The sequence below is a fragment of the Phaseolus vulgaris genome, chromosome 2, assembly GCF_051622355.1.
Source record: "Phaseolus vulgaris cultivar YP4 chromosome 2, ASM5162235v1, whole genome shotgun sequence".
In the NCBI taxonomy this organism is placed as follows: Eukaryota; Viridiplantae; Streptophyta; class Magnoliopsida; order Fabales; family Fabaceae; genus Phaseolus; species Phaseolus vulgaris.
This window is the reverse complement of record NC_143499.1, coordinates 49833942-49857383: the sequence shown is the minus strand read 5'-3', so window position 1 is coordinate 49857383 and position 23442 is coordinate 49833942. Positions and strand designations below refer to the sequence as shown.

The window sequence follows — 23442 nt, the reverse complement described above, 5'->3', positions numbered from 1 at the left end:
AGTTATTAATCTTTGATGGTAAAAATTCCCATAAAATTATTTCTGATACTATCTAAATCCTAAACTCAAAACACATAAAAACAGATACTCCTGCAAATTTGGTGTGGATAAAGGCCATTGAATGGAAGTGAAGATCTTCTTGCAGACAAATGGAATACATCAGAACCTGATTCCTATATATAAATTCAGTGCATCAATCATTGGAATAATTATTTTACATAATTAAAATTGCAATATTAAAACACTGGATTTAGATTACATTGAAGATATGATTAGGACTTAATTAGTTGAAACTTCTATATGAACCCTAAAAAATCCTTCTTCTATACCATGTAATCCATAACCATCGTCACGGATTTTATAAAAATTAAAATAAAATAAAATTGTTAGCTACATGATTTGCCTACCTTCTCTTTCAAACACTTTAAAAATAAACATTTTGCATGTCTCTCTAATTATATATATACAAATTCAAAATGAAATATCCACTTGAGTTACGATACGTGTACTATGTTTTAATCTCTTGCAAATTATTTGATTTCCCAGAAGAATGTTTTGCCCCATATGATGGTCTTGATGATTATGTTTTATTTTTTTATACAATTAAAATAATTTCAAAATAATTTTTTTACTATTTTTAAAAATATGAAATTGTTATCGAACGAGCATGTTGGAATCAAGAGAATGATTGTCTTCCTTCTCGGTCGGTCAGTCAACCTTCTCCTCTTTCCTCTTTTCTCTTGAGACTATCTTTGTACTCTCCTTTCACTTATTTACTTATCGTTTTCGTGAACTCCAAGTTAGGATGATACTTGCATAAAAAACACGACGCTCAAGTGAAATTCGGTGTTTGACACTTGGTGCTATTAGTACTGAATGATGACATACTTGATTCATGAAATCTGTACCTATATATATGATTACCATGAACTATTTGTTATTGGACTGAATTAGAGTTTTTGATCACAATTAAAAGTGTATTATTTAATGTTAGACTACTTATTAGTCTTATTAATCTTCTATTTAAGTATATTGATTTTAGTCGTGTCAGTCAATCTTAACCAAGTACTCAACCTCCAAGTATCGTAAAGACTCGACCGCGGCTACCGAAATAAAATTATATTATTTAGGAAAAAATGATAAAAGGATGAGATGGGTGAAGGAGAGAGGAGGGTTATGGGACCACAGGGTTAGGAGGGCATCACGCATGCAAATGCAAGGGCAGTGCCCTTTTTACGGAGGGAACCTAATCTAGGAGCTAGAAAGAAGTCCTAAGTGATGAATAATAAGGTCATAGAAATAAACATGAACAGAGTGTGGGGAAGCATAGGAAGAGAGACACCTGCCCCACAAAACATGATCATTTTTCATTTATTAAGTCACAAAACATAGACTTTTGTTTGGGAAAGTGTCCCTAAGTTTTCCTATTTTAATAGCACACCACATGGCCGACAGCCCCACAATAGACACACTTTGAGTGGCACCATTTTTACTACAGGACAACAATCCAAATACACTTCTCTTCTACCTTCCTTTTCCTTTTCAGATACCTTATGCTCTCTTTTTCATTACACAATGCAAAACTAAACCACTTCAGTTTTTAAGCAATGGTGGACATGTCTATGCACCCAACAAACAAAATATAAAAAGACAATACTCTGTACCTCAAGAACTCACCTTCTTTTCAATCAATCAAACATAACATCAATAATTTTCCCTTCTTTCTTTCTTAGACACACAATTTTTTCTAAGGCTCGATCTCACCACTATATTTGTCCTTTTCAAGGCCATACAATAATTTACGTAAGATTACCCTAATCTCATTATTATATATCAGATGAATATCAGATGGTCAGTCGGTTTGCCATTCCTTCTTCTTGAATATATATTTCTTTACTTCTCACCTATACGATCTTTGGATTCGGATGATGTCTACAAAAGACATTTCGACGCTTAAGTAAGACTTCAACACTCGTGTAATTAGTACTAGATGATAACGTACATTATTATTGAAATATGTACTTATTTATATAATTATTATAGATAATTTGTTATTGAATCAGATTAAAGATTTAACTCATGATTACGAATGTACTACTTAGTACTTGATTTTTTATTAATCTTATTAATTTTTTATTTAGATGTAATTGTTTCAGTCGGACTTAATTGAATGCTGAATTTTGAATCGATCCTATGGATTCGACCGATATAATCTCCAACCTCTCTATCATTTATTCTGATACTTTTGCATGTCAATCTAGGTATAGTCGTCAATAATGTTGTACCTTTTTTTCATAATTTATTATGAAATATAAAAATTAAGATTGTTATCATGCAAAACATTAAAATCCAATTTATTTGCATGCAATGTAATAAATGGTGGTGTTTGAAGAAGGAAATGTGACAGAGAAAGTACAGTGAATTGAAGAAGATGAAGAGATCAGAGTCTGTATATGTATGATAAATAAACAGGATCTGTTTGGTAACAAATATTGGCTGTATGTACTACTTCTGCTGTATGTACTACTTATTATGACTTGTTTTAAAGAGTGCAATAGATATAACTATATCTAAAACTAAGTTTGGAAAAAAAAAATTGTGTGCCCAATTAATCTATAATTATAATTGATCGTTGACTTCAAAATATCTATTTTTTTTAATACCAATGAAGAAATATTTTTACGTGGATCTCATCACAAATTATTATTATTTTATTTAATTAAGGGTTATCAAACAAAAAAAATTATTAAATAAAAATTAATTTTAAAAATAATAAATAATTATTTATTATATTAATTAAATTAAATATTATCTCAAAGTCTAAAATATAATTATTAATATCTAAAATAATATTTATTATTAACAAAATTTATAAAATAGTTTTTAAATTTACACAAGTTATAAGCGTTCGTTGTTAACATTTTTTTCTTTCATATTAAAATTAATTTTACATTTTTATATACCATCGGTAATTTCTGTTATGCATTATTTTCTCATGTTTCTTTCTACAATGGTGTTATAGTTAACATGTTTTTATACTTATATTTATTTATGCATGTGAGTGGTCAATTTTAAAACTTATATCATGATTCGTATATATAATTTTAATGTTAATTAGCGCTTAAATTTATATTTTAATCAAATCTTAATAATTAATCTTTTAATCTTTTTTTTACATACAAATTATCTTAATCTTTTAAATTATTGAAAGGTGTAAAGTGGGTTTTTTTTAGAACTGGTTTTAAATGTAACGTACATATGATTACTGAATTTTAAATTTATGATACTGGGATTTTTTATTTTTTTTCAAAAAGGAAAACTAAAGCTAGGTTTTCTGTGTGTTTACGCCACAATGCATCTAAACATTTAAACATAAGCGATTATAACATACACAAATATTAAATTTTAAACTATAAATTTATTAAAAAAATCGTAATTAAACTACATTGTCAAAATTGATCGTAAATTTGTCTAATAAAACCAATCAATGTAAGAATAATGATATTTATTATTATTATTATTATTATTATTATTATGTCAAATCAGTTTGTTGCCAGCTAGTGTCTTAATTTAGAAAGGGATTTAACATGTTAATTGGGTCCTATTAGAGCCACATGCAAGAGGAGACTTGAACAATAAAAAAACTACAAACTTATGTAAAGTAATATGTAACCAAGCTTCTATTAAGGAGATGACAACATAAAAAAAACCTAATTAACAACGTTATAATTATCATTATTAGTCATATGAATCATTTGTTTTGGTGTGAGACATGATTTGTTTGAGTCACTTAAGTTTGTTGAAATTTTATATCTTTGGAATACTTATAAAAAGAAAACTATTAAAATGAGTTATTGGAAAAAAATAAAAATTACATGACAAACAATTTTTAATATAAATTATATTATAATATTATAACACTGTAAATTTGTTTTTTACTCAAGGAAAAGACTGGTAAGTATTTTCTATAATTATTTTAATATATATATATATATATATATATATATATATATATATACTCATTCTTAAATAATATATGCAATTTTAGAAAAACCATATACCTTAAAAAGTTAATTTTAAAAGGAGACAATATATATATATATATATATATATATATAACATATAAATCATGACGAATAAGCTTATATGTTATAATGTTTTCTTTTATCAAAATTAATCAATAATAACCAACATTATAAGGTAATTTAATACCCTAAATTCTTATATCATGTACTTTTATTTTATAAAATAATTTGAAGGAATCTCCATAGTTTTTTACCATATAATACATTTATTTACTTGATTAAGGTGATCAACAAAAAATAAATATACTATTTTCAATGACAATTACATAACTTAATTTCACAATGTATATCTCTTGATAACCACCAATTTATTACATAATAAGAACTAATCTACTCAGTAAATTCAATATAACCTACCTATCAAACACAAATTTTTTTACAGACTAGATTATACGATTTTCTTTCGACTATCACCACCTAATATTTTTTCAATATGAGTCCAATATTAGTATGATTAGGATAATCTCTTTCAGGTTCCAAAATTAATACACAACTTAAACATCTCAATTCATTATTCTCTCATGATAAAATAATTATGCCTACAACATACAAGATATTATATCACAACCAAACCATCATATACTTACACATACATCTAACTCAATTTAAATGTTAATAAATTTAAATTTAGTAACCATTACATCATAATAATGTTCAAATATAATATATTAGTCAAATAATATAAGATATCCCAATTTTAACATTTAAAAATATTTAAAAAACATATTACTTCAAAGTTAATAAAATACCGCACAAAACTATCGAATTTTTAATTAAATGAAATTTACCCGATAAACATACTCATCTGCATAAAAATTATGTTTTCCACACATAAATCTAATATAGTCAATATGTGATTTTTAATTCATTTTCTACTTGTCATTTAATAAAGCACCTTCAACTAAACAGAACTTAAACTTGTTGTTCCTGTTATTTCAAACTCAATGGTAATTTTGAAATAAAGTTTAAATAACAAATATTTCCGGTTGATAAGTTTTTATATTAATATTAAAATATTCATGCTTCATTTCCCTTATACCATTTTGATTCATAAACAATTTTTTGGGTCCTTACATTCAACATAATTAAATATATAATAATATTTACATTTTTATTATAATATAAATAAATAAAATAAGAAATAAAAATATTAATAATTAATATATATATATATATTTAACTTGTTATTTTCTTAATACAAATACTTTATTTTTTACTTTCTACTTTTTTTAATTTCCGTCCTCTCATCCAAATAAAAAAACTTGAGTATTTCATAATTTTATTAAAGAATGAATTTAAGTAAAAGTGATTGTTTATATTCCAGCCCAATTGAGACTCAAATAACAACAACAATATTAGTTGACTTTGACAAAGTTGATAGTGGAGCACATAGTGGAAAAAGTACATATTGTACCAACCAATTAAGCCTATGTTCACGGGTAAAGACTCTTTTATTTTGATCATTAGTTTTACAAAATTCAAAATAATATTTAAATCAAAATAATATTTAAATCAAAATAAATACATTTTTCAAATATTACTCTTATTTATTTATTTTTTCAAGAATGACACTCTATTTTAACATAGACAATCACCATCCAGACACTAATATAACACGAACATAAATACAGAAGTACGTATAATTTTTAAAATGTTAGACACGAAGACACAAATTTATATATAATATAATTATAAATTATATAAATTGACAATAAAGATTTATTTGTATAAATATGTTTCAATTATTTTAGCAGAAAAATGTTTTTCATAACTGATTCAAAAGACTTGTTCCTTATTTTTATAATCACAATAAAATTTTATAAAATAAATTTAAATTTTATAAAATATAATATTCTTTTTTAAATTGTGTTAAAATTGTCATAAATCTAACAAATATTTTTTGAATTAAACATTCAACCGATACATGTGTTACAAAGTGTCGATCGGACATGACGCGTCTTAGACAAAAATAAACGTGTTTGAAGCTAATAGATGACATTTAAGAAAAAAAAAGTACAACAAGTCTTGCACAAAGTGTGAATTTAGCATCAACATTTCTATAATGATAGGTTATTTTATAATTAAACATTAACTAATGTCTTGTTAGTTTGACAAAGAAAAGCTAAAAAAATAACTAAAATAACTGCTTGTACTGTGTGAAGGTAACATTGGGTTATTGGTGTTGAAAGTCACAAGAAGAGCAAAGACAAACCAACTAATTAATTAATTAAGTAATTAATATTATGAGGGCATTTCCGGTAATTCAGTTGGGAATAAGATCCGCGCCTTGTCGCCATGTCATTATCGCTCAGATTTGTGATTGCGATTTCCAGTTTCTGGTTTTTCTCTCTCCTTCTTTTTCTTTTCTCTCTCTTCGCCCTTTCAATTCCTAACGTTGGAACGCAACAAAAGTACAAGAAAATGGTGAACTGAGAAAGACCCAGGTGAGTGAAACAATAAAAATGATTCGGGTTGCATGAAAGTGTCGTGCTTGAAGTGAATAGAGTGGAAAGTTTCAATCTTTTCAGACATACAGATCCCGAAGTTGGAAAAACACCAAAAAGGTAATTAGTTAACACTTCATTCACTCACTCACTGGTCCATGATGCATGCTAGTCCATACCAAACCAACCAAAAGCTTCTTCATGCTTTCGCAGTTCTTTGAATTGGGAGATTGAGTTTCTTCTGAAGCTGTTGAAAAAGATTACCAACTTGGGGAGGAGACAGTGAGACACAGTTGGCGTGAAAGGAAATTCATTAGCATTGTTGCAAAGAATGAGTGAGTGTGTGTGTGTGTGAGAGAGAGAGAGGTATTGACTTGACTGTGTACTATATTTTTGTGTTGTGTGTGTGTGAACTGTGAAGTGGAAGGGGGACAACAGCGTATCTGGGAAAATCGGGAAAATTCGATTTAGTTTTGTTAGGTGCTTAAATTAAGTCAAGAAAAAAAGTAAATAAGAGAGAAGAATAATAAAGGGTATAAGAAATAAACAAGTACATGGTGTGAGAGAGAGAAGGGGGGCACACTCAGATCAAGACCAAACCAAATTGGTTCCAATTGTTCATTGTACAGCCACCTTCTTCTCTTTCCTGTACAGACAGGTAAACATGGTTTTTTGTTTTCTTTCTTGCTCTCAAGTCTCAACAACCCTCTTTTCCATCTCTATCCCTTTCTCATTGGGTTGTGTGCTTCGCTGTGTGTGTATGGTGTTTTTGGGGTCAATCTCTGGCTTTGATTATTATATGGAGGAAAGAGGGCGAACGTGCTCTTCTTTGTCCTTAAGCAAACACTAGTTTCACGCCTACTCAGCATGATTGTTGATTAGAGTTCTCTTTCATTTTTTTATTCTGATCCTTAAATTCCAAAACTCTGTTGAAACACACAAATATTGGCTGTTGGGGGAGGGGAAGGTGGTACTTTGGAATATGAGCTTTTTTTTTTTCTTTTTAACATCTTTTGAAAGTTGTGCTTGTTTCTCAAATTTTTTCCCTTTAAATTCTGGGTCTGTGTGAGTGAGATGTTTTTCTTTTCTTTTTCTTTTTCCTTTTTTGGGTGGTGGATTTTGAAATAGACTTGGTTTCTTTTAATAGGAGATCAAATAAAAAAAAATAATTTGTTTGTCCAATTGGTCAATCATTCATTGTGCTTAGTTTGCTTTTGCTTCTTCTTTCTGAGTTTTGAATCGCGCAAAACAATGCTGCAGTGATGTCCGTACATGGAGTTTTGATCTGTGACTTTTTCTTCCAACCATCAGAGAAAAGTGTCTTAGTTTTTGCGAGTACTTTCAGCTTTAATCAAAGTGAAGTCCTCCTATATAAAGCACTAACCACAGTTATTTTTGGGCTTCTTCCAACTTTTATAGATAATGAATAGGGAAGAGAGATAGGCGCAGAGAGAAATTGTTGGTGGTAGGTCTTGGTTTGAAGATGAAGAGTGAGCAAGCAGGCAGCAATGGAAAGAACACTTTCATTCAGGCACATAGGGCATGGCTTCCCAAGCTTTTGATGCTGTGGATCCTTCTCATGGCTCTAATTGGTTGGTGCATCTATACTCAAATGGATGCTGACACTAAAGTCAGAAGAAAAGAGGTGCTGGGTAGCCTCTGTGATCAAAGGGCAAGAATGCTGCAAGATCAATTCAGTGTCAGTGTCAACCATGTCCATGCCCTTGCCATCCTTGTTTCAACCTTCCATTACTACAGAACCCCCTCTGCAATTGACCAGGTCTGTGCTTGATCTTCCATTGTGCTTTGTATTTGGAACTAGTTATGACATGTTGGATTTATTTTTTTCTCATTTCTAATTTCTTCATCATGTTCTTCTGATATAATCTTTGTGGTTTTTCTACTCAGATTTTTGTATATCTTGACTATTGTTTGTTGCTCACCAGGAAACGTTTGCAGAGTATACAGCCAGGACAGCATTTGAACGGCCATTGCTCAGTGGGGTGGCCTATGCACAAAGAGTGGTTAACTTGGAGAGAGAAGCATTTGAGAAGCAACATGGATGGGTTATAAAGACAATGGAAAGAAAGTCTTCTCTGGTTAGAGATGAGTATGCCCCGGTGATATTTGCGCAAGAAACTGTTTCTTACCTTGAATCTATTGATATGATGTCCGGGGAGGTAAATTACAAACCTTTTCAACTTTGTTTCTGCCTGTGTTATCAGTCCATAGCTTTTTAACTTTAATTTATCTCTGTGTGATTCAGGAGGACCGAGAGAATATTTTGAGGGCTAGGGCCACTGGGAATGCTGTTCTTACTAGCCCTTTCAAGCTGTTGGGTTCTCATCATCTTGGTGTGGTTTTGACATTTCCTGTTTATAAATCTAAGCTCCCTCAAAAGCCAACAATGGAAGAGCGCATTAAAGCAACAGCTGGGTATGTCCTTGTGAATTCTTTTTGGCTTGTGGCAAGTTTGCTTTCACAACATTTTGGTGTTTGTCTTGTGGCTCATATGGGTTGTAAGAGGATGAGGAGGGATGGTTAAAATCTTAGTTGCATTAATGCAAAAATGATGCATTTTAAAGAGCGTTAGTGGGTAAGTGCAATATTCTTTTTATTTAATCCAAAATAATGATGATAGTAATAATAATAATTATAATTCTACTGAAGACTTCACCTCTTCTGAAGTTCAAGACTCAGTTTGTAACCCTGATAATTCCTCTAAATGCCATAACTACTTCTGTTTCATATCCATTGTAACAGTTACTTTTGTTCTACCAGTCGTTTTTTTTCTTTTCCTTTCTGGCTTGTTGTTGGATTTCCGGAATTCCTCTCTATAGAAAACCTGTAGGATAAGTTTGTTAATTTTGGTTCAATGTGATGCCTTTATGTTATCCCTGAGCTTCTAAATTCCATGGTGTCAACGAACTTTTTAATTGGATGCAGATATGTTGGAGGATCCTTTGATGTAGAGTCCCTTGTGGAGAATCTACTTGGTCAACTTGCTGGTAACCAAGCAATTTTGGTGAACGTATATGACATCACAAACTTTACTGATCCCTTAATCATGTATGGCAAGCAAGATGAAGAAGGTGATATGTCTCTTGTCCATGAAAGTAAGCTTGATTTTGGAGATCCATACAGGAAACATAAAATGATATGTAGGTAGGTGTCTCTGGCTGCTCTACATTTTGTAAAGAAGTTTCAATGTTTGGTGTGCAGATGCTTACCATCAAGTTGTTAAACAGGTATCATCAGAAGGCACCAACAAATTGGATAGCACTTACCACAGCATTCTTATTTTTTGTGATTCTTTTGTTAGTGGGTTATATTTTGTATAGTGCTGGAAATCGTATAGTCAAAGTAGAGGATGATTTTCATAAAATGGCGGAATTAAAAGTCCGTGCAGAATCAGCTGATATTGCCAAGTCACAGGTACTTTTCCTGGCTTATTGTCATCACAGTTCATTAGTTCCTTTTATCACTTCCTTTTATCACTTCCTGACCACTAAAACTGTTTCTTTTATAATATCAGTTTCTAGCTACTGTCTCTCATGAAATTAGAACACCAATGAATGGCATTTTAGGTAACATCAGATATTTCTCTACCTTAAAAAGTAACATTCTTTCATACCTACTTTCTCATTACTAATAATGATGCTATCTTGAAACTCCATGTTACTGTAGGAATGCTTGGTCTGCTTCTAGGCACAGAATTGAGTTCGACTCAACTAGATTATGCTCAGACTGCTCAGGCATGTGGGATGGCTCTGATAGCATTGATAAATGAGGTGCTTGACCGAGCCAAAATTGAAGCTGGCAAGTTAGACCTGGAAACAGTTCCATTTGACATTCGATCCATACTTGATGATGTCCTTTCTCTTTCTTCTGAGAAGTCTCGGCACAAAGGTTTAGAGGTATGTCTAGCTGCTAAATTGGTTGTGAAGGTTTGAAGATCATTAGCTTTATGATTTGCAGAATTTCATAATTCTATTTTGTATTTCTTGAACTAATGATCTTTTTCCTTTTTCATCTCTGTTTCACCTTTCTGGATTCGTATGTCTTTTGGTGACAATGTCCTTACTGGGCTTCCTATTCACAATTCTTCTGGCGTGGACTCAATATGGTTTTGGGAACTACAGCTGGCAGTATTTGTTTCCGATAAAGTTCCGGATATTGTCATGGGAGATCCTGGAAGATTCAGACAAATAGTAACAAACCTTGTTGGCAATTCTGTTAAAGTATGTGAAAATTTCAAGTTAACTTGTCTAATGTTGTGTGCATATTCATTCATGTGTGTGTGTTTGAAATGTCTTTCTAATCTAACTTTGTTCATTTTCTTAACTATTGAAAGCATGTTTGAATCCTTATCAGTAATTTATCAGCAAAATAGTAACATTACTGATTATAATCTTGCAGTTCACTGAGCGAGGACATATATTTGTGAAAGTCCATCTAGCTGAAAATAGGGTGCCCACAGTGAATGGAAAAATTGACACTTTTCTGAATGGAAGATCAGAAGAAGTTGTGCATATGTCTAGTGGTGGTTATAATTTCAAAACTTTAAGTGGGTATGAAGCAGCTGATGAGAGGAACAGCTGGGACAATTTTAAGCATCTGATCGCGGATGAAGAATTTTTCTTCGATGATTCGGTTAAAAAGGTGGCCTGTGAATCTTATGAGCAAGTCACCTTGATGGTGAGTGTGGAGGACACAGGAAATGGAATTCCTTTCTTAGCTCAAGATAAGATTTTCATGCCTTTTGTTCAGGCAGACAGCTCAACCTCAAGACATTATGGTGGTACTGGGATTGGTTTGAGTATAAGCAAGTGCTTGGTTGAACTGATGGGTGGTGAGATAAGTTTTATAAGCAGACCCCAGGTTGGGAGCACCTTTTCATTCAGTGCAGATTTTGGAACTACTAAGAAAAATTCAATAATTGACATGAAGAAACATAACTTGGAAGACCTGCGTTCCAGTTTTAGAGGGTTTAAAGCCATTGTGGTTGATGCAAAACCTGTTAGAGCAGCTGTTACTAGATACCATCTGAAGAGACTTGGGATTCAGGCCAAAGTTGCAAATAGCATCAATAAGGCTATTTCTTTATGTGGGAAAAATTGGTCTTTGACTTCAGGGTAAGATTTTAGTTTCTCTTGTTGTAGTTTTCAATCATGAAGAAACTGAATGTGATAACAAACAGCAGTGTCAACATTTTAGTAATTGTCATTAGCATATGCTTATGAATTATGTTATAATTCTTAAGCTCTTTAAATTGAATTTGAAATATTCATCAAGATGCATTTTCTGCAGATTTCCATGATTTTCCTTATATAAACTGGCATAGTCTTGTATTATTAAAATTCTAAGCACTACAAGAAAATCATTAAATAGAAATCAATTTTAGAGACAAAAAATAATTAGTTGCTATATTGATAAAATTAGATACTATTTTAGAGACTAAAAATATTATTGGTATCTAAATTGGTTTCTATTATTGATAAATAATTTCTAAACCGGTATCTAATTAGATATCAAAGTTTTAGATATCAACTTTAAAATCTAAGTAATTGATAGCTAAAACTTAGGTAGTTAATTAGATATCAATTTAGAAATTATTTATCAATAATAGAAACTAATTTAGATACCAATAATTATTTTAATAGTATTTAATTTAGTCACTATAAAAACTAATAATTTGTTGTCTTAATTTAGTCACTATAAAAACTAATAATTTGTTGTCTCTAGAATTGGTTTTTATTTAATGATGTTCTAGTAATAGTGAAGCTGACAAATGTTCCCCGTGAGTTTTCATATGTTGTTTCTGGTTGTTATGGATGGATTTTAGAATTTCAAACATTCTATTTCAAGTTTCATATGGACCTGTTATGTATTGTTTAAGCTCAAATTTCATAAAGGAAATAAGATAGTGAAGTTGTTTTCTCTGGTTAATAAATATTGTTCTAGTGTTGTATAGTGATGCCGAACATGAAAGTTTTATATAAAAAAAAAACTAGGATACCATTTTTGTTTGAGATATTAATGTGGTTCAGTTCATTCACCGTGTAAGCTTGTTGGATATGGCAGAATATTTCAGCCTGACATGATCTTTGTTGAGAAAGACTCGTGGATTTGCGGAGAGGATGGGATCTTCAATGTGTGGCAACTGGACTGGAAACAGAACGGGCATGTGTTTAAGATACCTCAAATGATCCTTCTTGCAACCAACATTACTAATACTGAGTTTGATAAAGCTAAAGCAGCAGGGTTCAGTGATACTGTGATCATGAAGCCTCTGAGAGCCAGCATGGTGGCTGCATGTCTTCAACAAGTTATGGGAACGGGGAAGAAGAGGCAGCTAGGAAAAGACACAGGTTCCACTTTTGCACGAAGCCTTCTTTGTGGGAAAAAGATATTAGTGGTGGATGACAATAGGGTAAATAGGAGGGTTGCTGCAGGTGCATTACAAAATTTTGGAGCCAATGTGACTTGTGCAGAAAGTGGTAAAATTGCTCTTGAAATGCTTCAATTGCCCCACAATTTTGATGCTTGCTTCATGGATATTCAAATGCCAGAAATGGACGGGTACGTTTTTATTATATCTCTTGTTCTTATCCATGATCTCTTGTTATTATCTATGAGGTTCAACCTTTTGTCTTAAAGGGCGTGTACATGTCGGATACACGGAGGACATATATCGAACACCAACACTTATAGGACACGTATCGATAAAGTGTCTAATTCAAAAATATTTGTTGGATTTCTGACAATTTTAACACAATTTTAAAATAGAGAAATACATTAATTTTCTAAATCTCAAATTATAAATTTTTATTATAACTATAAAAATAAGAAACAAATCATTTGAATTAACTATGAGAAATATTTTTCTGCTAAAAAAAATTGAAACTTGTATACATAAATCTTTATTGTCTATTTTATATAATTTACAATTATATAATATATAGATCCGTGTCTTCGTGTGTGTTTTACATTTTAGAGATTATACGTATATCAAAAATACACATTTTAGATATTATACGTATCTCATGTCGGTGACCTGTCAGTTTCCATATCACTACCATTGTCTATGCTACATAGCTTGTTATTGACTCTTCCATCACCACCTCTTCATATTGAGATGAGATGGATTCTAAATAAATATATCATCAAACTATTTGTAGGTTTCAAGCAACTGGAAAAATTCGGGATATGGAGAGAAAGGCAAATGAGCGTCTGATGAATGGTGAATGTGGTGAAGGAAATGGCTGGAAAAATGAGTACCATTTACCTATATTGGCCATGACAGCAGATGTAATTCAAGCAACATACGAGAAGTGCGTGGAATGTGGAATGGATGGTTATGTAACAAAGCCTTTTGAGGAAGAGAATCTGTATCAAGCAGTTGCAAAGTTTTTCAACCCCAAGCCTACCTCAGACAACTCATTACAGAATGGCAACAGAACTGGGAAAACACCTTAATTGAATTCAACACTCTCATTACTGGCATTTTTCATGGTTTGCTAGTGATCTGAATGTGCTTCAACATACAGAAGAAGAGCATCACTTTCAAGATATCTGAGGTTATGCATGCATGCGACACTATACACGCATATGCAGTGATCAGTTCTAATGATCAGCTGAACATGGTTTGAATCCAAGTAAAATGTATACCACTACCACCCCAACCAGTGTACAGATCTCCCAAGGGATGAGGAAAATCATGTAAATTCAACATTTTTCTCTGGCATCTCGATACTCCTATCAGAAGGGGTTCTATAGTCTCTATTTTTTAGTTTTGAAATCCATTTTCTGTAAAATTGTCTTGTATAAGATTTGGTTAGTTACTACTATTATTGTTCAGAAGAAAAAAGGTTGGTTGGTGCTAACAGTGCCATGACCATACTTGTACCATGGTTGATCTCAACATGCATTTGCCATATGCTTTTGGCTACATCCACCCAATTCCTTCCCATGGCCTTTTAAAAAATCACTTCACAAAATGAAATATTACTGTCAAATGAAAGTATTCATCTCCTATTTTATGTCATCAATATTACTGTCAAATGAAAGTATTCATAGGATAATAGATGATTATTATTGTTACTTGATATTATTACTTAATATATCAGCTTTGATATCTCAAATTTATAGTGATTTCTAACATATAAAAAAAAGTATTTATCTCATACCAGACTAGAAACTTTGAGAAGAAAACTCAAGAAAAAGTTATATGAATTATTTTTGAGGAAAGAAGGAAAAATGCACACGTACAGCATGGTGGTGGATCCACGTGGCAAACACAAGCAATGTGAAGCAACATTTGTCAAGAGATGGTAGCAAGCATAGTGAGGTGGCAGCCTCTCTACATAGCATGACTTGTATATAGTATGAATGAATAAATGTGTATTAAGTGCATACATATATAAAGTGGTAGAAGAAGTTTGAAGAAAAACATAAAAAAAATAAGAATTATGGCACAATATCAGAACCAGTATGGTGCTGTTCCTATCAGTAAGGATCCTGTTCAGAAGGAAATGGAGACCACCGGAGACACCACTGGTGTTGGGGTTGCTGCTGGTGGTGGTGGTGGCAGTACACAAGTGATAGCAGAAGATTATGATAGCAGCAAAAGCAACAGCAGTGGAGAGAAGCAGAAGAAAGGAATAATAGAGAAAATAAAGGAGAAGCTTCCTGGGACAGGAACACATCAAGACAAGTAGCTCTCTTCAATCATCAACACAGTGTAAAGTCATGTCATGTTATGTGATAAATGCTACCATGTTGCTTCCTGCATAATACTAAATATGTCTATGTTCTTCCTTCTGTCACCAAATTAATAAAACTACTTCTGTTTTATGTTATGTTCTGTTATGGTTCCTTATTAATTTTGTTTGATGACTTTTTATAATATCTGAATTAAGAAAGTATACGTCAAAGTTTAAGGTATTTTGTTCAGATGTAATAACAAATGCAAGGGAGAACTCTCATATAACATTTCCTTATCCTTATTTTCCAATTTGAGAAAACTGAAAAAAAAAGTGCAAAAGAAATTTAAATTGTAGATGATTGTAGAATATTATTCACTAAATAATATATAAAATAGATAAATAATATATTTTATTATATAAATGAATAAAATTATTTAAATTAAAATTTATTAAAATTATATTATTCTTATATTGTTGAAAAAATACATCTGCATAAATATCTCTTTATTTTAGCATAACAACAAAGCAAATTGAGAGGAAGGTTTGTTTATTCCTTTTTATCCTTGCAGAGGATTGAAAATACTAAACTTCCAAAATAGATTATTTTCTATTATTGAAGTATCTCGATTAGACTTTATTGAATTAACATGAATTCTGTATATTTTTTTATAATTTTAATTTGCCTGAAATATTAATTTTAATTTTAACAATGAATAAAGAATGTGAGACTTGTTATGAATCTTCCATCACATGCTAGGATAAGATTGTCTCGTGTGTTGTTCAAATCATAACACGTGTTATTTCATACTCAGAAATTCTGTTGTTCAATAACGCTGTAACAAAACAGTGAAGTGAGATATAGAATTGTTGTGGCAATTCTAAGTTGCATTTACAAGGTCATATTTGTCAATTCACATTAATGAATACCATAGATTAATTAGTGGTATTTCTTCATGCACCCTCATATTTTTAAATACACCCCTATATTTTTAGATTCAGCCCTATATTTTTCGAAATATCTCTATTACATTGAAATTTTTGGATAATTTTAAAATAAAGTGTTGTAGTTATAGAAAGTTTTGAATAATTCTAGAATAAAGTATTGTAATATAGAAAGTTTTGGATGATTTTAGAATAAAGTGTTTTACAGAGTTTATGAAATAGAAAACCAGATTTCAAAAAAACATTTTATATTTCAAAATAGTTATAAACTATCCATTAATTTTGTAATTAGAGGTGCGGGAAAAAAATGTAAAAGCGCAGGAAGAAATATCCCTTATTTGGGCCTTTTATATAGTAGTCCACCACCATCTAAATCAAGATTGTTTCTTCATGCACCTTAACAAATGTCTTCGTGCATTATCCTTTTTAAAAATAACTTTTGGATTGTTCTTTTCAAAATATTTTCTGAACATATTTTTTAGAATACATTTTATTAATTCCAGATTTACTAATCCGAAAATTAAAAAAAAAATGTATTTTCCGAAATGAATTTTTTGTCTTTCAGATTTCAGATTTTCTATTTCGGAAACAACCATTGCTTATGGAACTCCTATTTGGAAAACATTTTTGCTTATGCAACCCCTTTTTCAAAAAAACCCAAAACTGTGAAAAGATAATTTTGGTATTTCAAAGAATATAGGGGGTGCAGGAAGAAAAATGTAGGGGTGTATGAAGAAAACCTAATTCCTTGTGTATTCTCACATCTATGGAGTACAGTTAAGAAGCGATAAGAGAACTTAAACCCATTTTCAGAAATTCACAATGTGGTGTTCTTAATAATAGTGAAACAGAAAGAGTGTTACTAGTCTAAAAATAGAAAGCTTGGCCACCCCATTTGGTTACCAGAAATTGGAGTTCTTAGAAAACAAATCGGAAACGATAGAAAACAAATTAACACATCAGGTTGCTTCTGCGCCCCACTTTAGTATGAATTGGTTCACATATTAATATATTGGAGCAAATAACACAGTATAGTGCATTCAGGAAAAATGAAATTCGAAGCCCCAGAACTTAAAATAGGCAACAGAGCAGTTGAGCTGAACCATTCAGGTAGCTCCTCTCCTCGGAAGAACCAATTTATCATAGGCACCATGATGAATATTTGAACTTGGCGAATCAGGACCAAACTCATGAGCTGTATTCAAATGGTTGAGGAGGTTGGGGTTCCTCATCCACAGCCATGGCTGATGAAGAACTCTGCAATCCAGTTGCTGACCCACCAGCAGCTGAAGTGGTGGTTGATGAGGGCGTATCAGTAAGAGCAAGCACTTCTGGCTCAGTAGGACGCAAGTCTTTGAGAAGCACAAATCCAGAAGGTGCCAACTTAACTGGAACATATCTGCTATCCTGCAAAAATTTAATAACCTTCTCCTGCGCAGGAACCACCCTTGCAGGATTAGTCAGAATCTCAAAAGATGACTCAGGTTCTGATTTCTTCTCCGTTGTTGGGCTGTCGACCTACAGAGAAAAGTGAAATTTTAAAAGGTCATCAAGAAACAAATACATGTGATATGATAAGTCATGGATCTAACATTTTCAAATCAACATTTCAACAACACTTTCGAGTATTTTAAAATATAGATTTAAGTTTAGCTAAATCTCACAAAAAAACTTCTAAGACTTAAGGTCATATTTGTATATTATAATTTAGTAATATCTTTAGTCTGACAAGTATAATATCACCTTAGCAATGAAAAAAAATTTAGTGCAAAACTCTGCCTACACACAAAAAAAAGACTCCAGCCAAGAGATTCTAGGGACCATTGGATCTCCAGACCAATCACAGTCCAACCATTCTCTGCTAGCAATTTAGCTACATTCCCCCTCCTTACTTCATAACCACCAAATAAATAAATAAAGGCAGTTTTAGAACTACAATCCCTATTCCCTTTACTCAAAAGTGTTAACTTGCTAGTTAAGAAAATTTCTACTCATCCCGAACACAACAAAAAATAAGTAACAAATAGTCAAATAATGCTTTGAATTCAGAAACATGAAAGGAATGCCTTCAATAATTAACTAAAAAATTAATTACCTGCATTGAATCTCCATCCTTTTCACCAGATGACTTTCCTTTTCCACCACTCGGTGCAGATGAAGAGTCAGGAGCAGATGAAATTTCAGCATTAGCCTTCTGCTCTTCAGCTTTCTTAGCCCTAGCTTTAGCCTTAGCTGATGTTGACAGAACAGCAGTGGGAAGCTTCACAGTTGAAGTAGTGGTAGGAACGGTAGTAGGCTTAGGATATTCAAAAAGTGAAGGCTTTGCATGTGACAAGAACTCAAACTTTGGAGATTTGAGGTCATAGTTCAGACCAATAAAAGCTGTCGGGGAAAAGGCCAAGCTTACAAAATAGATAAGAGGGTACCAATACCAAAACTGGCTGAAAACTGCAAGACCAACCACTGCAGTAATTTTATCATGTTTTGTCTTAGAAAGTAGTCTTATGGTCACATTTCTGCCACCAGCATCAAGGATTCCTGAGGCCAAAATTGCTCCCATCTTGCTCATGGTATCCTCATGCTTGTCCAGTATAATTTTCTCCAACTGTCGCCTACAGTGCAGGGTATGTCAGAAAAGAACAAAAGTATTGTCTTGCAGTCCAAAATAAATAGGATGGACTTACCTAAAAGTTCCAACACGTGAGTCACTAGCTTCACTGATCTGAACCATGACCATAGCCATTGCTATAAGGGCACCTTGACGAACAAAATCAACAACATCCGAAGTCAAAGGCTCCAATAAAGAGATAGCCTCACTGAGACCTGTACCAGCACAGGAAATACCCACAGCAAGTGCTGCCCCATATCGAACATGTGGATTGTAAGACTCTGATAGGAGGGAAACAATTCGTGGAGTCTGAAGTAGATAAACATTGCAAATATCAAACGAATATCCAAACAACAATAAAACCACAAAAAGGCAATTCAGAACAAGGGAAAATCCAAAGATATAGAACAAACCTGCTCTGGATCGGAGTACAACACAAAACCTAAGGCTAAAACTGCAGTCCTCCTAACATCATCACTCACATCAGATACAGCAAAGTGCAGTAACTGGCGAATTGCCTTGTTGTTTGCCGTTCCCCTGTACGCCAAGGCCAATGCATACATGCCACCATAACGCAATATTGGATCTTGATCACGAGTCATCTGCTCAATCAAAGTGTCTGCTTCCTCTTCTCTCCCATAAACAGTAAGAGCTATTCCCAAAGCTAGCCCCCTGAAATTATTGAACAGTCATAAGCAAGAGAAGCCACAGTTTCACACCTTGTCAAGCAAAACACATTTACCTAATAATTTTTTCATGTTGTGTCTCATGTGCATAAGTGAGCATCTCATTTGCCTTGTCACTACCAGTTCCAACCATGAGTAAACCCATACTGATACCAGCAGCCTCACCAGCAACAGCACTATCAGTGTAGAGAACGTTCTTTATTTCCTCATAAATATCCTCATCAGCAGTTCCTAGGGATGCCAATCCAAGACCTAAACATGCACCATGTTGTATAACCTGCCCATGAAGCTTGTGTTAAATATAACCACGGGTTATTTCTTGTTCTACCAAAAAGAATATCATAAGCATTATTTATGAGCACCTCAACAGTGGTACTGTGAAGGCTATCACGAAGAAATTGTTTTATGCCCTCTCCATGGTTAGCATGAATAAGACCAAGGGCATAGAGAGCACCGCCTTCTGAATATGGACTACCACCACCTCCAGTCCCACCCTGAGGTAAGTAGGGTGCCATCAGTGACCTTCCCTGCTGCAAATGGCCTCTATGGATAACACCGAGACCAGCAGTTGCACTAAATTTGGCCCAGTTCGTAGCTCTGCTCAACCAATCCTAAGAATTTCAAGGGGACAATATTCTTAAGGATGGGAAGCAATCAAAATGTAAGGGAAAACACAAGGAGAGGAGATAAGGAGAAAATTAGCTATAATAACCAACCAAATTTTCCCTGAGGAAAGTATCCACAGTTGTTCCAGCATGCATAATTGCATTGGCATAAATTGTAGCACTGTGACAGACACTATTCCTCATCTCCACAGACTGCTTTATTGTCTTTAGAATAAGCAGGTCAGATCTGAATACGGGTTTAGAGAAAAAAACGGAATAAGAACAAACAACAATAATTCAGTGAGACTAAAACCAACCACAAAATGAAGATATACTATAATGTGACCACAGAAATTGCCTCACTTGTTATGACTGTAAAGGAACTGCAGAGTCAACTGTATTGAAGTTTCCCCAGACAAAATTCCCTTTATTTTGGTTAACCTCTCAGCATACATGGTTTCAATTGGATCCTCCGGCACATCAACAGTAGGAGCAGAATCACCATCTGTCATTTGAACATCATCCTGTCCATCCGCACTAGCATTTTGAGTAGAATCTGCTTCACTGGGTTTTGGCTGTGCAGATTCTGAAGGCTGAGACTTAGGTGGTGATAGGCGATCTCTAACATTTAGAAGAAAAGCTTGGTGCTCATTCTCTACCAAATCAAAAGCAATTTGAAATGCCAAAAGAGCATCATCTTTGTTTTCAGAACGTAAAAGCTTCTCTAATATGCTTGCAACACCCTCTGGCTCATCCAAGAACATAAGACATTGACAAATGCTCAGATAATCTGGTGATGGAAGCTTTTGAAACACTTTAACAAGGAGACGAAGAACCTGAACAACAAGAACAAGGATCAATGTCACCCTTCTGTCAGAAAAACTATGGTTAAAAGTTATTATTCAAATTTTTATAAGTTGCAAGTCATGCCACAAACCAACTAGTTATCAAAGAACAAATTTGATCCACTCAACAATTTTTTCAGTTCAGTTTCATGTACTATTCATCAGATCTTCCTCTTACTTGACCATATAAATTCATGCAGCAGCGAAATATTTATCCCATTTGATTACAAAATTCATAAAGATGTAAAATTCCAATTAAGAATCAAAGCACATAGATATTTCAAACATAACTAAAACCATAACCCATCTCAATGAAAGACAACCCTCCAACTTCCCAGATACAGACAGTGCATAGGACTTAACACAAGCAGAAAATTTTCAATTCCCTTACCTCCTGTCTGTATTCCCTGAGGTTAACAAAGGAATGAGAGACATAAATGCAATATGATAGAGTTCCTTGAACGTTGTCACTCCTTGTAATTGCCTCCTCTAGTTTATCTAATCTCCTGCATTCAATAGCAGTTCCCATAGCTTGCTGGTATTTTCCATCCACGATACACCTAAATTAGATAAAGCAGCAAAAAGTGAGGGATTCCCAAGAGTAAAGATACATTTGGTTACAGAAACCAGAAGAATGATTATGGCTCACATACTTATCCAATAATCTCTCCACAATGGCTTCCAACCTTGGGTCCATATTGATAGATTCATCACTTGACTCTGCTGCCTTCGACTTTAGACTAGCATATTCATCTATGGCCTTAGCTGAAGATAGACAACATCCATTGGAACTTAGCATGGCATGATTAATTGTTAGTTATATTCACAGACGACAATTCATATGTTGCCTGCCGAGGGCCATACAGTTGTCTTATAGAAACAAAACAGATAATAACTCTCACCAAGAAGCGTGTGAACGTAGTCAGAATCCTCTGAAACATCAAAAAGAGGACCAGCTCCAAGGGCATAAGATAGCGAGTCATTAAGTTCACCCAAGTAATAAAAGACCTGAATATTAGGGAGTGATGCATACTTAGATCATTAAAATAGGTCATGAAACTGCTTCAGTATCTAGGAATGAAATTTTCAAGAACAGAGAAAGCATGTCCTTTGGCGACTGCTTTAAAAATCGAGTAAGATAAAAAGAGATGAAAGGCAATACTTATTATTTACATCTCAAATATTTTGAAAAATTAACCGTTTCCATGAAAACGATTATGCAAGAAAAAATGGTATGCCAGTAATTTTCAATAAGAAGCTGGTTCAAATTGTTAACGGATCACAAATACCTTTGACACCAGAAGAGCAGCAAGTTGCCTCTGATGTTGGTCAAACTCCTCATCTTCATGCAAACTCTCTCTGTTCAGCACGCATAGCAAAACAAACAGTTAAATCCTCCACATTCCCACTTCTAACCAAGCACACCAAATATTTAATTCAAGCAAACAACAGCAAACCAGACAATCAGATCATCGAGCAAAACAAGGACCACAACCACCAATAACAAAGTCTACAAATTGCAGCACCAAGAAGATGCAGCTAAAACCATTCCACTTCATAGAGAAACCACGCTTTCAGGACCACATTGAATTATAGATTTTCTCACTAAATATGGAAAGTGTGACCAATAAAATTTACCCCTTTGGCTACTAAACCGCAATTAAAATGTAATACAACTGAATCACTACAATTAAACAGTTCTTTCTTCTTCTTTATTGGTCAATACACTCCGAGAAACTAAACCCGCACAGCAATTGAAACCATATTACTTTCGTGTAAACAAAAATCACACGCAAAACCCAAATCCAAATTCGCAAAAACGCAGAGATCGGAGGAGAAAAGGAGAATGCACACATCTTCGGGAGACTAGTGGAGATCTCTGGCCAGAAGGTGTCAACCAAGTTGTTGAGGTTGGAGAGCGCGTGAAGCTTGAGCGAGAGATGGGGCTCGTTGAGCATCGCCAGCATCCCACCTGCGGAACTCACCAAAGTCGTAGCCATGGTTGGGCGAAGAGAAACGGAATTGACCAAGAATTGAACCAGCTAGGGTTAGGGTTAGGGTTTGAATATGGTACTTGACGAAGGAGCGATCTGAGAGGGTTGCAGAAGCAATTGAGAAAGGGTTTGGGTTTTTTTGAGAGTGAAATTTAAAACATGTATATTAGGAGCATCTTCAATTCTTATTCAACACGAAAGGGATCAATTTCTCAATTTCTCAATTTCTTTAAAATTTCATTTCCTTTTTCTTTTTATCTTTTTATTCAAACACACCTAATTAGTTACAAATTTGAAAAGTGGGTACAAATAGTTTTATTCTAGATCGTAATATAAATATTTTAAAATTCATTGTTTACATATCTTATTATCTTAAAGCATAAAAATTTATGACAACAAAATTGAGAAATAAGATATGCTATAAAGTTTAAACTAGTATATAAAAATAGTGTATACCCAACACATATAATATCATTTAACAGACATTTTTATTATTTTTTTATAATATGGATATATATATTTATA

The 23442-nt window shown here is 33.0% G+C and overlaps 2 protein-coding genes across 6 annotated transcripts; one reads left to right on the top strand and one right to left on the bottom strand.

Annotated features, from left to right (window-relative positions):
- The first annotated feature begins 6388 nt into the window (after positions 1-6388).
- On the top strand, positions 6389-14480 carry LOC137812987 (histidine kinase CRE1). 5 transcript variants are annotated; one of them, XM_068615256.2, is made up of 13 exons: positions 6389-6649; positions 6743-6864; positions 7949-8309; positions 8476-8709; positions 8796-8965; positions 9476-9694; positions 9778-9964; positions 10065-10116; positions 10217-10446; positions 10672-10770; positions 10949-11664; positions 12614-13111; positions 13711-14480. In XM_068615256.2, the coding sequence occupies exons 3-13, from the start codon at positions 8013-8015 to the stop codon at positions 14006-14008; spliced, it is 3000 nt and encodes a 999-aa protein (XP_068471357.2). In that variant the 5' UTR covers positions 6389-6649; positions 6743-6864; positions 7949-8012; the 3' UTR covers positions 14009-14480. The 5 variants fall into 5 exon arrangements, with proteins under 5 accessions (XP_068471357.2, XP_068471355.2, XP_068471358.2 ...); XM_068615254.2 differs by having other exon boundaries at positions 6743-7187; XM_068615255.2 differs by having other exon boundaries at positions 6402-6649; positions 6743-6895.
- A 2641-nt stretch (positions 14481-17121) lies between these two features.
- LOC137812986 (26S proteasome non-ATPase regulatory subunit 1 homolog A) lies at positions 17122-23205 on the bottom strand. The gene is made up of 13 exons (XM_068615253.2): positions 22778-23205; positions 22213-22282; positions 21826-21931; positions 21577-21688; positions 21315-21483; positions 20442-20914; positions 20190-20325; positions 19836-20084; positions 19530-19750; positions 19201-19459; positions 18864-19096; positions 18275-18791; positions 17122-17697 (listed from the first exon to the last, which is right to left on the bottom strand). Exons 1-13 carry the CDS (start codon positions 22921-22923, stop codon positions 17368-17370), a joined length of 3021 nt encoding a protein of 1006 aa, XP_068471354.2. The 5' UTR covers positions 22924-23205; the 3' UTR covers positions 17122-17367.
- Between the last annotated feature and the right edge of the window lie 237 nt (positions 23206-23442).

Coding starts and splice junctions, on each gene's coding strand:
- LOC137812987 (XM_068615256.2), top strand. CDS start 8,013: ATGAAGAGTGAGCAAGCAGGCAGCAATGGAAAGAACACTTTCATTCAG. Junction 8,966..9,475: donor CGCATTAAAGCAACAGCTGG/GTATGTCCTTGT, acceptor AATTGGATGCAG/ATATGTTGGAGGATCCTTTG. Junction 10,771..10,948: donor TTGTTGGCAATTCTGTTAAA/GTATGTGAAAAT, acceptor ATAATCTTGCAG/TTCACTGAGCGAGGACATAT.
- LOC137812986 (XM_068615253.2), bottom strand. CDS start 22,923: ATGGCTACGACTTTGGTGAGTTCCGCAGGTGGGATGCTGGCGATGCTC. Junction 22,283..22,777: donor TCCACTAGTCTCCCGAAGAT/GTGTGCATTCTC, acceptor CGTGCTGAACAG/AGAGAGTTTGCATGAAGATG. Junction 21,932..22,212: donor CTGCTCTTCTGGTGTCAAAG/GTATTTGTGATC, acceptor CCTAATATTCAG/GTCTTTTATTACTTGGGTGA.